The following is a 12,238-nucleotide window of genomic DNA, read 5'->3' on the forward strand; positions in this document are numbered from 1 at the left end:
TTAATTTTTTTTGGGTGTTATACCTAGTTCACCCTTTGAGCTAATACGGATTCGAGGATCAGTTGTGGGTGGTTATGTTTCAATCCCTTCAAATTGTTGTTGCGGGGGATTGAACCACGACCCTCCCTACCAAGTGTAGCCCCAACCACTACTACAACAATAATCAAAACTCAAAAGGCTAATTAAAATGTTATAAGTATTTAAAAACGAATGGAGCATAATTCCGTAACACAGGAAGGGAAGAGAATGTAGTGGATGAGATCTCTCGCGAGTCAAAAGCGTTATCTTTTGGAACACAAAAAAGCCTCTCCTCTACAAACACTTGCCATTATTCACACAACATTCAGTGATAAGCAGAGCTTTGCTTGCTTACATCTTGTGTGCTCCGAAGCAAATGACGACTCGGATAATGGGACTCGGCGTTGGACTCGGTACCTCAACCCAGTCCCCTCCAACTTCATCTTCTTCCTCATTTTCTCTCTCTTCAACCCTTTCAACATCTCTTCGAACTAGTAGCAGTAATCTGCTGTTTGTAAATACTTGCTTGAATCGTCGATTAAGTATCCGAGTCAACTCAGTTCGAATTTCCTGCAACTCCCCGAGTTTCACTAAATCTTCTTCAGCTCTTCGTGTTCGAGCTTCTGCTGCTTCCTCCCAAGACCCCCAATCTCCTCAAGGTTTAATTTTTTCAAATTTTATTATGTTTCTGGATTTTATTTTTCTACTAACTGCAATGATGCGAACTGGGTTTTAGAAATTTGGATTGAAAAAATGGTGGGGTTTTTAAGAATTGTTAGAAATTACTTGAAATTGGCATTATCTTATTTGTAATTTTTTTTTTTTTTTTTGGTAAACTATTAACTGCAATGTTGAGAACTGTATTCTGGAAATTGAGGTTGAAGAAATGGTGGGATTTCTAAGAATTGTTATAATTTGCTTGAATTTGGTATTATATTGTTTTTTTTAATTGAAAGGCGCCATTTTTTATTTTTTTTAGAATGTATCGTTGACCATAGTCCATAGTATGATATTGAAGTTGATAGATTGGTTTGAGGTGAAGAATTATTGTGAAAATGGTTGAATATGAGTAATGTATGCGTAAATTTGTGAATAAGAATGTGTCAAATGAAGCCTAGATATGTACCCAACAAGATAAATGGTTGCCCCAAGCAAGCGTGTGCTGTTCCATCATCTTTATAGTATGATGATATAAATTTCATTGTCTAAAAGTTGATTGTATTAAAAGCATGTGGTGTAGTTATTTCGATCGCTACATGGAAGTATGATGACATATAGTTTAGGCGAGGGTTCTTAATATGAATGTGTATCTTGGGAGTTAGTAATAGCACTAAGTTTACTTTTTCTCTAACTGTTTTCACTATAATTCATTTGTACGAGAAGTGCTAAGTGTTACCACGGAAGTTCTTTTGAGACACAATTTGATGCATTGAGCACAATTTATGTGCACTGATCCTTTGATTTCGCTGATTATACTAAAGGCCTTCAACAATTATTAAGTTGTCAAGGAGAAAATTCGACCCTTCTTTGGTATGGTTTGCAATACGATGAGGCTAGGTGAACTGGTAATTGTTGACAAGTAGCTTTTAGAACTAACTTCTTTGTTCTGCCAAATGTTTTTATCCAATTTAACTTATGGAGATGTGGCATAATTTGACTAGTAAATGCAATTGACAGTCAAAGCATTTGCGGGGCTTGGATATATTACGTGGCAATTAGTAATTATGGATTTATTAGTAGTGAAAATCAAGAGTTGCTATTATTTGACATAGTATGCTAACTGTGACTAATTACTCTGAAATTTATGACCAACTCAAGATGTTAAATTGCAACTTCCACACTTCCATTTAAGAGTGTTGGTGTTTAGAATTTTGTAGTGTTAATGTTTGAAAGGACTGTATAATCTTGAGTTAGTGCAGAAATTGGAAGCCTTTATCTTTGTGTTTTTAAATGATTAGTTTTGTGTTCCAGTTGTTTGGGCTTTGACTTAACTGAGATTGTTTGGATACTGTATCCTATACAGCTGTGTGCTTGAGAAGTGGAAATCCTTGTATAATGCTAGCTACTTATAACTTGCAGGGTCAGGTGTTGAGAATGTGGTGATAATTGGCTCAGGTCCTGCTGGATATACAGCGGCAATTTATGCTGCCCGTGCTAACTTGAAACCAGTGGTCTTTGAGGGGTTCCAAGCAGGCGGTGTACCTGGTGGACAGTTGATGACCACCACAGAAGTAGAGAACTTCCCAGGGTTTCCTGATGGAATTACCGGCCCTGATCTAATGGATAGGTGAAGAATTGAACTATGAAATTTTCTAATTTAATATATATTAGTGTTTAAAGTGAAATTTAACTGTTGAAGTTCCTAACTTGAATTTCTTTCTGGATGTAGAATGCGGCGACAAGCAGAAAGATGGGGAGCAGAGTTGCATCAAGAAGATGTTGAATTACTTGATGTAAAAAATAGTCCATTTACTGTGCGGAGCAGTGAGCGTGAGGTGAGATTTTTCATACTGTTGCTCTGTCATCATCTATTAAGTTAGGGCATCTCATATGTGCTCTTTTTCTACTTTTATGAATGAGATATATGTTTTAAGTTTTGATAGGTTTGGGGGTGGCCAGGGTGGTATTGGCTAGTATTGCGCTTTGGACTGTAGTTGTGATGCTTAGAAAGGCTAAACATTATGATTGAGCTCCTTCATGAGCTTCCAGAAATATTGTTGCTCTGTCATCATCTATTTGATTTGGATTGATCTATTTTTGAGATGATGATGGACTAAGTAATTGGGTGGATTTTTGGGCATGATATCAACCTCTTTCTTTTCTTTTTGCATTTTCCCAGCCTCTTTATAGCACTGTCTACTGTACAAAGCACAACTATTTCAATTAAACAGACATCTTGCCTCTTAACTTCCACATCCATCTTAATTCACTTGATAGAAGTTGGGGATCTAGCATTCTAGCAGTCTATCAGAGTTGCTAAATTGGATGTGAATTCTTTGCTTTCATATATTATAATTGGCTCTGTTTTATGGGGAAGAATAACTTGACTGTATACATGGAACTTTTAGTAATGAATATGCCTTGAATCGTTGATTGAGTAGGCGAGCTATATATGATGAGATACATACATGACCATGCATCATATAGGACACGACTGTGTACCGTATTACTACTCTGCAATACACACGAGTACATAACCTTGTGCTTCATAGTACACCACCATGTGTAGTCCCGTACTACTGCTAGCAACACACACGACCATGTGATTTATAGTACACAACCATGTGTAGTAATATGCTGTTGCGCAATAGTGCGCAACTATGAAACTCATGCGGTCGTGCTTCGCGCGACTCTGTTGGTTTGGGCTGCGGTTTTCTGTTTGGGCCATAGCGCAATTTCGTTTCCATTTTGGGAGTACTTTAGCTGTGATTATGTTCATTATCAATCTGGAAAATGTAATTCCTCAAGAGTAATAAAATTTTCCTCTCGCTTGGCTGTGGACATAGCCAATGCATTGTTGGTGAATCACATAAATCTGTGTTCTTTTGTTTGTTGATTTTATTATCTTTCTTGCCGTTATAACAGTAATTGTTTGTGATGATCCGCTAGAACGACCTATAGATTATAAGGCATAGACCACATGATCACAAATGATATAGCGGTTTTATCAAAATTGGCTGAATTTCTAGGAGGATAGATATGCAATCATAAATCATCAATGTATAAAATTGCAAGAGTGTTTAGTGATTCAGATATCAGGTTTAGATGGTAGCTTGATGACTGGAATGTTAGAAATCTATGAATGTGAGTGATACAAGGGCTCAAGTCCTATTACAAGCGTTTTGTTTTACAATGTGAGCAGTCCAAACTCTCCAAAGTTCCAAACTACATAAGAAGATGACATGTTAGTGCATTGTGGCACTGTGTCAACTTAGAAAGGGGAGATATGTGGGAAGATATCTTGTCTTTGCCTTGGATTTTAAGAATAGGTGTGTGACTTATTTTATTTTCCATGATATGAATTTAATGTTTTTATGGATGGAGTGAGTAATTTCTGAATTTCCTTCTTTCTAAACAAGTCAATTGCTACATTCTATCTTGTTACAGAAAGGTTTAAAGCTATACTTTATTAATTAAAAGCCTTACATGTGAAGAAAGTTGATGTGCATCTTGATACTTTAATCTGGCCTTCAGGATTTTCTGGTTTGTTGCCTATGATCGACTACTGATTGAATTTAATAAAAAATTCTTTATCATATTCATCCTCAGATAAAATGCAATTCTGTGATTGTTGCCACGGGAGCTAATGCTAAGAGGCTTCGGTTGCCTCATGAAGATGAGTTCTGGAGCAAAGGAATAAGTGCATGTGCAATATGTGATGGGGCATCACCATTGTTCAAGGGCCAAGTCCTTGCTGTGGTTGGAGGAGGTGATACAGCTACTGAGGAAGCGATTTATCTGACCAAGTATGCTCGTCATGTTCATTTACTTGTGCGCCGAAATGAATTGAGGGCATCTAAAGCTATGCAAGATAGGTCAGTGTTGCTTTACTCATTATGCCTTCATTGAACTTCATCACTTCTTATTGCATCAATATGAGTGTCTGAACAGAGTTTATCGCCATCACTTAATAATGTGTTGTCTTGCCAGTTTCGAATAGTGTTGTCTTGCCAGGTTCGAGATGAGCTATAATGCTATATGATGAGAGCTATTCTAACATTTTTATAAGAGTATGGTTTGGGGCACTTAGTTCAGACTTTAGATCCATTGGGACCTGGCTGCAAAAGCCGTGTGTTCCTACCCATACGCCCCCTAGTTTCTAGGTATTCTTAGCTCCATCTCTGCTTGAAGCAATTGTGTCAAATGTTGCCAATGCAGGCCTTAAATAGTTAGCATTGTAGTCTCTTCGTCAAGTTGCTATTTTGTTGATGTGCAAGTAATGGTAGTTGTATTCATCACCTTTCATTCAATGGGAAAAGTGGAGTGATTAACTTTGGAGTTCAAGATTGATTGATTCAGATAAAACAAACAAATAGTTTCTAATGTGCATATGATAGGAGTTCCAAAAACATTGTGGTTAATATCCCATATTTTGTTAAAATCATAGGCCTACAGGAGTGCTTTAAAATGTATTTTTTCTTCATTGTGTTGTTCTTCACCCTTAAACTAGCCATTATTTCAATAATGTCATCGGATACTTCACCCTTTGTTTATGAAATAAAAAGATTGTACATGTGGAACAGCAAACGGAGAGTAAAGTAGGAACAAAAGGTGAATTCAATTATAACAGCTTCTAACAACTTAACAAGTGCTACAAAATTAACCAAATTGTTTTGAATCAACAAAATAGATTTAACTTTTAAAGCCCTGAAGCTCAGCCACTTCTGCTGCCAACAAAGCTAAATATATTTGATCTTTATTTTTTTTTTATATCTTATCAAAAAGCGAACCTTATCATAGAGGAATGCTGATAAATGAACTTGGGAATAGTTGAATCAGTGCTCACCAGTCACCAGTCACCAATATGTAGAAGACAATGACTGCCTAATGGTTTATGTGATGATATTCATGTGATATTTTTATGATGATGGAAGGTTATATTTTGCTAGCAGATATGTTCTTATTTTGGAACGTGTATCTGTTGTTGGGTTTTTTTAGCGCTACATTGTTAATAATAGTTGGGATTATTGAAATCCTAAATAGAAGATTTGGTTGTTCTTTGTCCAATAAAATATGTGAACCTGGGGAGAGGCTGTACAGCAGTAGTTTGGAATCTTAGATTATTTACATCTAAAGTTCCTTTTACCTTAACTTTTTAGTATACCATCCCTAATAACTCAAATGTTTTGTGTCTACATTTTTTCCCTTCCTCATATGCTTCCATTTTCTCACCCTTCTCCCTTTCAACTCCTGTTCTCCTAACTTCTTGTTTTCTTTCCTTTTTTCATTTATATAATTATGTATGTTATTATATATATAGGAAATATGTTGAGAGGAAAAGTTTGGTAAAGTGGTAGCATCAATCTTGGATTGCCTTAGAAAAAAGCATATTCCAAACTATTTGAGAAGGGGGTTATCTATGCTAAGGGTTTATTTTTACCCCCCTTTTTTTTAGGGTTATTTGACTTATTTCTAAATTCTCTATAATAAATGTATGTGTTAAAATACTTCCCTGCCGGCCATAAAATGATTTACAGTCATCTGCCTTCAAAATGCTGTACCCACACCGAAAAAAAAATAAATAAAAAAAAAAAATTAAATAAAAGGAACTGCCTCATCAAGGACATTTGCCTTTACTTTAGCAATTATTCGACCTGTTCATGGTGTTACAACCTGGGCGCATCTCTTTGTGTCTAGATAAGTTTACTAGAAAAGTTGATTTATTGAGTTTTCAAGTTTTCAACTATCTGAACGTTTGTTTAACAGGTTGATTATGGCGAATGTTTCAGAGTTTTCAACAACCCAAACATCACCGTGCACTTCAACACAGAAACTTTGGATGTGGTTGGCAATGCTAAAGGCCAAATGTCTGGCGTCCTGACTCGAAGATCTGATACTGGTGAGGAATCTGTGATCGAGGCCAAAGGTTTATTCTATGGCATTGGGCATTCTCCAAACAGCCAATTGCTGGAAGGTCAAGTTGAACTTGATAGTGCAGGCTATATTTTAGTGAAGGATGGCACTGCAAGCACCTCAGTAGAAGGTGTTTATGCAGCTGGAGATGTACAGGTACTGTTCTCTATATTTAATTTCATTTGCAGTACTAGAGTAATATTGTTACTTTCCTTACTTTGACCTTGAGTACTAATTATTAGAGTTTCTAAAAAATGATGAAGTAGAGGTTGGTTGGGAGAAAATAAGTATGTTGGTGGGACGATGCGGCTATTATACTAATAGCAAACTCCGCATCCATGACTTGGGAGTATTTAAAATCACACCTAATCTGGAATATTCAGGATGCTCTTCAAATTTGGAAATTTTCTATGGTACCTTGAGGTTTGATGAAAATTTCAAAATACCCCTGGTTTTGGGGTTACCTGAGGACTGAGGTACCCTTGGGGGCCTTGGGGCCTTGAGGTTTGATTTTTTAGCCAAAATGCCCTTATGAATGACAGATTGCTATCAGACGACGTAACATATCTAGTTTAACTTCATCTCCAATTTATATTGACCCCTGTAAGCCCCAAGTTCAATCATCATTCCTCTTTTATTCTTAAATTTTCTCTTCCCAAAATCTCTCTCTATTTTGGATTTCAAAAAATTCCTCTATCACCATTGAATTATTGGCGTGGTCTTAAAATCTTGATATAACGGATATTTATTTTGTTGATTTTAACCTCATCGTATCTTGTAGTAGCTGGTCAATAATTTCAATGAAAAATAAAATATTTGTAACTATGGTTTTCAGACTCCAATTAATCTCAACATAAAATGCTTTTTTTTTTTTTTTGAAAAAAAAATAAAAAGGAGAGCACTGGTTATGTTGCCTATAAATTTTTTAATTACGTTGCAAAATGATGTTTCAATTAAAATTTGCCGAACACCATAAATCCTAAAATTAAATGTTTGTTAGCAAATTCTTCATTAGAGTAGATGGTCTTTACTACCAAGAATTAGATTTAGGGTTCTGATATGGTATTAAAGATATGCATACTATTTGATCTGAACTTTACCTGGTAATAGAAAATTTTTGGATGAAAGTTGTGTGGTTACTGCACAATACATCTAAATGATGCTTCAAGCTACAGCTGTCTTAGTCTGAAAAGTTCTTACATGAGTAATTGGACAAGCAGGATCACGAGTGGAGACAGGCAGTTACTGCAGCTGGATCTGGGTGCGTTGCTGCTATGTCAGTTGAAAGATATCTTACAAGCAAGAATCTTCTAATTGAGTTTCATCAGGTACTTAATCAACTAAATTGTTCACTTATCTTACATACTCCATGGGACTTTACTGCATAATTTATCAAATTAAAGAAAGTACTCCGTATTAGATATTTATTCTGTCCTCTTCTAAGCTCTATAATCTATTTCTAATCATACATGTTTGCTTGAGCTGTTAAATCGAGACTAATGTCCATGAATGTTTTTGATGCCGAATGGCCTATACTATACCAATTTCTATGCTTCTTTCTTGATTTGTATTTTGTAAATTCTTCATCTCCTATCCCATTTAAGTATTTACAAAATCTGTCTGCTCTTTCTATTGCTACGTAGTAATAAGGAAACAGGAGGGATGCTTTTAATGCCATGTAAGAGTAAAGGCAAAATGGTGATCTTATAATCAGCCGTCATTTCTGTGCTATTTGTCTACATCTAATGCCTTCTTCTGTGACCTTATGTTGACAGAAAGTTTGCGTACATTGTCACTTCGTATAATATTACAGATTGAATTATATTGATGTTAGCATACTCTATGTTAAGTAAGTTTCAAATTTAAGAAATTCATGCTTCAATCACTACTTTTTTACAGCCACAAAGAGAAGAGGCTAAAAAGGAACTCACTCCTCGTGATGTACAAGAGGGTTTTGATATTACCCGTACCAAGCACAAAGGCCAGGTGTCTTTTCACAACCTCGTTACTGCCCTTGATGGCATGTGATTTTCTATTTTTTTCTCAACCATATTTATTCATTTAGTTGATTCTGCTGTTCATTGGCAGTATGCTTTACGGAAGTTGTATCATGAAAGCCCGAGGCTTGTATGTGTTCTCTATACATCACCAACTTGTGGACCATGTAGGACCTTGAAACCAATACTTAACAAGGTATGGTTACTCAAAATCTATATGTATGTGTAGATAATAGTTTGCACTATGAATTGAAAAGGACATACAACTGTGTACACTGCTCGTAGTACTTCTGATGCATATTATGGGGTTGAAAATGGTCAGAATTTTTTGTGTTTGGAAGTCAGATGGAGTGAGAATGATTTTTGACTTTCTGAATGTTTTGAGTCATGGTGGAGTTTCGCAGTCACCTTCCCTTCTCTGCCCCCCACTGGCTACATCAATCATTACAACCTACGTCATCCTACTGTCCATATCTAACAACTAAAACCTCGCCATCCTCAGCCCACCACATCAATCTAACCACTTCTACCATCCCTCTGATCTCATCCCACCACTATCAGCAGCTGCATCCTACTGTTTCCACCTAACCAGTACCAAATATGGGGCCTGAATGTAGACAGGTAAAGAAAAAGATTTAGAAATTACACCACCACCAAGATTATTGTAAAGATGAAATGTTCCAGATCTGAAATTTCTCTATATTTCAGAAACAATACTGCAAAGGTGGTGGTGCGTGACTGCGTGAGGGTTGTGGTGGGAGCGATGGTGGTTTATGGATCTAGTGATTAGGGGGGAGGAGAAGGGTTGAGGAGAAAGGAATTAGATTTGAGGGTCAAGGTGTTGGTGGTGTTTGCATTTTATGGGCGGGTGGTTTTGGTGGGTTAGGGGTGGTGGGGTTCAGTGAGAAAGATTGTGGTTTTAAATGAGGATGGCTGAGGTGGGTGGGGACCGTGGGGGGTGAGTAGTGGTTTTAATGGGGAGGGTGGTGGTTGGTTATGGACATGGTGGTTTGGGGTTGGGTTGAAGATAGAGAAGGATTTTATTAGGAAGGGCGGGAACGACTTGTTGATTAAGGGCACATGTGTAGTTTTGTAGTATAGTTAAAAACTATTTATAGTTTGGTCAAGTATTGTGATATTTCCATATTATTATACACCTTTACCTTGCATAAAATCTTCTCTTGTAATGGCAGGTAATTGATGAATATGACCAGAGCGTTCATTTAGTTGAAATAGACATCGAGGAAGATCAGGAGATAGCAGAGGCTGCTGGAATCATGGGTACACCTTGTGTACAATTCTTCAAGAACAAGGAAATGATTAGGTTGGTCATCTAACCTGTAGAGTAGGGTCCTTCACTGTTATGTGTATGCAACATCATTCTCCATTCCCTATCTTGCTTGGTGTTCTGATGACCTGAGCTTTTCCCACAACTGTTTTGTTATCGTCACTTTCTATTAGTTCTCCTTCCAATAAAAAAAGGAACTCGATAATTTGGGTGTGGAGAATTTTTGTGGTTGTCACAGCTAATTATCAAGTTCTCTAAATACACAATTGACTGAATATGACCTCTTTTTATGCATATCCAGGTCTATTCCAGGAGTCAAAATGAAGAAAGAGTACAGAGAATTTATAGAGGCAAATAAGTAAGGTCATTTCATCTTGGCACATACCATTGCTTTGCGGTTCAATTTTGTACCTCTTCAGCCATATTCTTGACAAAAATGTTGTCGTATTTGTACATTAAGGAGAATTTTTGGAACACCTTATTCGTATATTAGGCATTTTTAGCCCTCAATTTTTGACTTCGGGTTTGCAAATTCTTGTCTTTCTTTGGACAAATCGACAACTTTGTGAAATCATTACAGCTACCAAATTGTTGTGTAGCACATATGCCAGTTTTATGACTTTATTTAATTCCCTTAATGATGTATCTGGTTTTCTTTTTCTTTTCCTTTGACGTATAGGATGCTGTTTACTAGCAGCATACTTATGGGTATAATGAATGTTTCTAATGGCGATACATCTCTACTACCACGTGTATTACTTTGTATATATCGAAGTATCTTGGTTCTTTCGACGGGCAAACTTAGATGTTGGTTTGAGCAGAAGACCTTGGTAGTAGAGAAGCTGTACTACATTACTACGAGCATTTACAGAATATTTCCTGAGTGAAAAAAAATGCTCAGTCATTCCATACGACATTCGGACATTGCACTAAATGAGAACCATACATATCAATGCTTTAGTAGTTGATTTACTTGATTGTTACATACGAGAAGACTAGGAAGCATCTTTTGTGTACTCATCAACATTGTAATAGTTAGAGATGTTGATGAGTCTAGCTATTTCGTGAATTATTCAAGCTCGGCTTGAAATTTCTAAGAGCTAACAACTTGATTACTCGTGAACATGCTTTCGATACACTAAACAATATTGAATTAGTGCAAGGATGTAAAATATCCGAACCAAATTTGAGTGTTACGGCAAGTTGAATCCGAGTTTAGCTTGAGCAACTCATTCTAAACATTAAAAAGCATAACCAAAACATTATGATATCATCGAAATGTAAAATCCGACGATTAATCAAAACTTTCAAGTACTTACAAAATCAAAAGTTAGGGTTTCAAGTTTCAATTAACAACAAAGAGAGCTCATAATCATGAAAAAAACACTAATAATCCATAATAAACCCAGAAATCCGCCATTAAAACAAGGTCTGTTCTTCAACGGTAAGACTTCTGGAACCTAGCACGAGCACCACGACCACCAAACTTCTTAGGCTCACAACGACGAGGATCAGCAACAAGCAAAGTACGATCATACCTCACAAGAATATCTTTGATCTCCTGCTTCGTTTGTTCATCGACAAACTTCTGGTTGTACGCAACAAGAGCTTTAGCAATACTCTGTCGAATCGCGTAGATTTGAGAAGTGTGACCTCCTCCTTTGACGCGGATTCTCATGTCGACGCCATTGAAGCGCTGACGACCGAGTAGAAGGATTGGTTCGAACACCTTGTATCGGAGAATCTCTGGTTGAACTAGCTCGATTGGTGTGCCGTTGATCTTGATTAGACCTCGGCCTTCTTTGCAGTAGGTGACTGCGACGGCGGTCTTCTTGCGGCCGAAGCATTGGACTGAGTGGAGTTGTTTGGGGGCTGGAGTCGCCATTGTTGGAGGATTGAAGCTTTTTTCAGAAATGAGTTAGGGGTTATATTAGGATTAGGGTTTTGTGGGAGAAATTAGGGTTCTGAGGTTCTGGTTTTGGGCTTAGGGTAATAAGAGGAACGACTTTTAAAATGGAGGGAGTTATTTCAACGATCCACTAAATTATTCCTATAGGATTTGTACCACAAGTGCTCTCAATCTTATCATAATAATGCATAGTATACTCCGTAAAAGTTGTTGCTGGCAAAAGTTGACACGATAGGAATTAAACACGAAAAAAAAAGGTTAGTGTTAAGGGTTTATAACTCGTTTAAAGATCAATACAACACAACACGTTAAGTTGAATATGTCAGTTTGCATAGAGATACCCCACACGATAAACAACATTTTTGTAGAATCATAAATATATTGATCAAGGGCTAACTCTTTTTTATATAACATGACACGAACCGAACACAAAAAAGCAGGTTAGTGTCGAGG

At 36.8% G+C, this 12,238-nt stretch overlaps 2 protein-coding genes across 2 annotated transcripts; one reads left to right on the forward strand and one right to left on the reverse strand.

Moving 5' to 3' along the window:
* Positions 1–246: 246 nt before the first annotated feature.
* On the forward strand, positions 247–10,521 carry LOC110707301 (thioredoxin reductase NTRC-like). The gene is made up of 10 exons (XM_021885321.1): positions 247–677; positions 2,098–2,305; positions 2,408–2,513; positions 4,288–4,553; positions 6,468–6,747; positions 7,812–7,919; positions 8,491–8,577; positions 8,680–8,784; positions 9,782–9,912; positions 10,178–10,521. Exons 1-10 carry the CDS (start codon positions 395–397, stop codon positions 10,236–10,238), a joined length of 1,635 nt encoding a protein of 544 aa, XP_021741013.1. The 5' UTR covers positions 247–394; the 3' UTR covers positions 10,239–10,521.
* A 596-nt stretch (positions 10,522–11,117) lies between these two features.
* Positions 11,118–11,907, reverse strand: LOC110707302 (40S ribosomal protein S16-like). The gene has a single exon (XM_021885322.1). The coding sequence runs from the start codon at positions 11,759–11,761 to the stop codon at positions 11,315–11,317; it is 447 nt and encodes a 148-aa protein (XP_021741014.1). The 5' UTR covers positions 11,762–11,907; the 3' UTR covers positions 11,118–11,314.
* Positions 11,908–12,238: the final 331 nt, after the last annotated feature.

This window comes from Chenopodium quinoa, unplaced genomic scaffold, assembly GCF_001683475.1.
Source record: "Chenopodium quinoa cultivar QQ74 unplaced genomic scaffold, ASM168347v1, whole genome shotgun sequence".
NCBI classification, from domain to species: Eukaryota; Viridiplantae; Streptophyta; class Magnoliopsida; order Caryophyllales; family Amaranthaceae; genus Chenopodium; species Chenopodium quinoa.

Coding starts and splice junctions, on each gene's coding strand:
- LOC110707301 (XM_021885321.1), top strand. CDS start 395: ATGACGACTCGGATAATGGGACTCGGCGTTGGACTCGGTACCTCAACC. Junction 7,920..8,490: donor TTCTAATTGAGTTTCATCAG/GTACTTAATCAA, acceptor ACTTTTTTACAG/CCACAAAGAGAAGAGGCTAA. Junction 9,913..10,177: donor AAGAACAAGGAAATGATTAG/GTTGGTCATCTA, acceptor ATGCATATCCAG/GTCTATTCCAGGAGTCAAAA.
- LOC110707302 (XM_021885322.1), bottom strand. CDS start 11,761: ATGGCGACTCCAGCCCCCAAACAACTCCACTCAGTCCAATGCTTCGGC.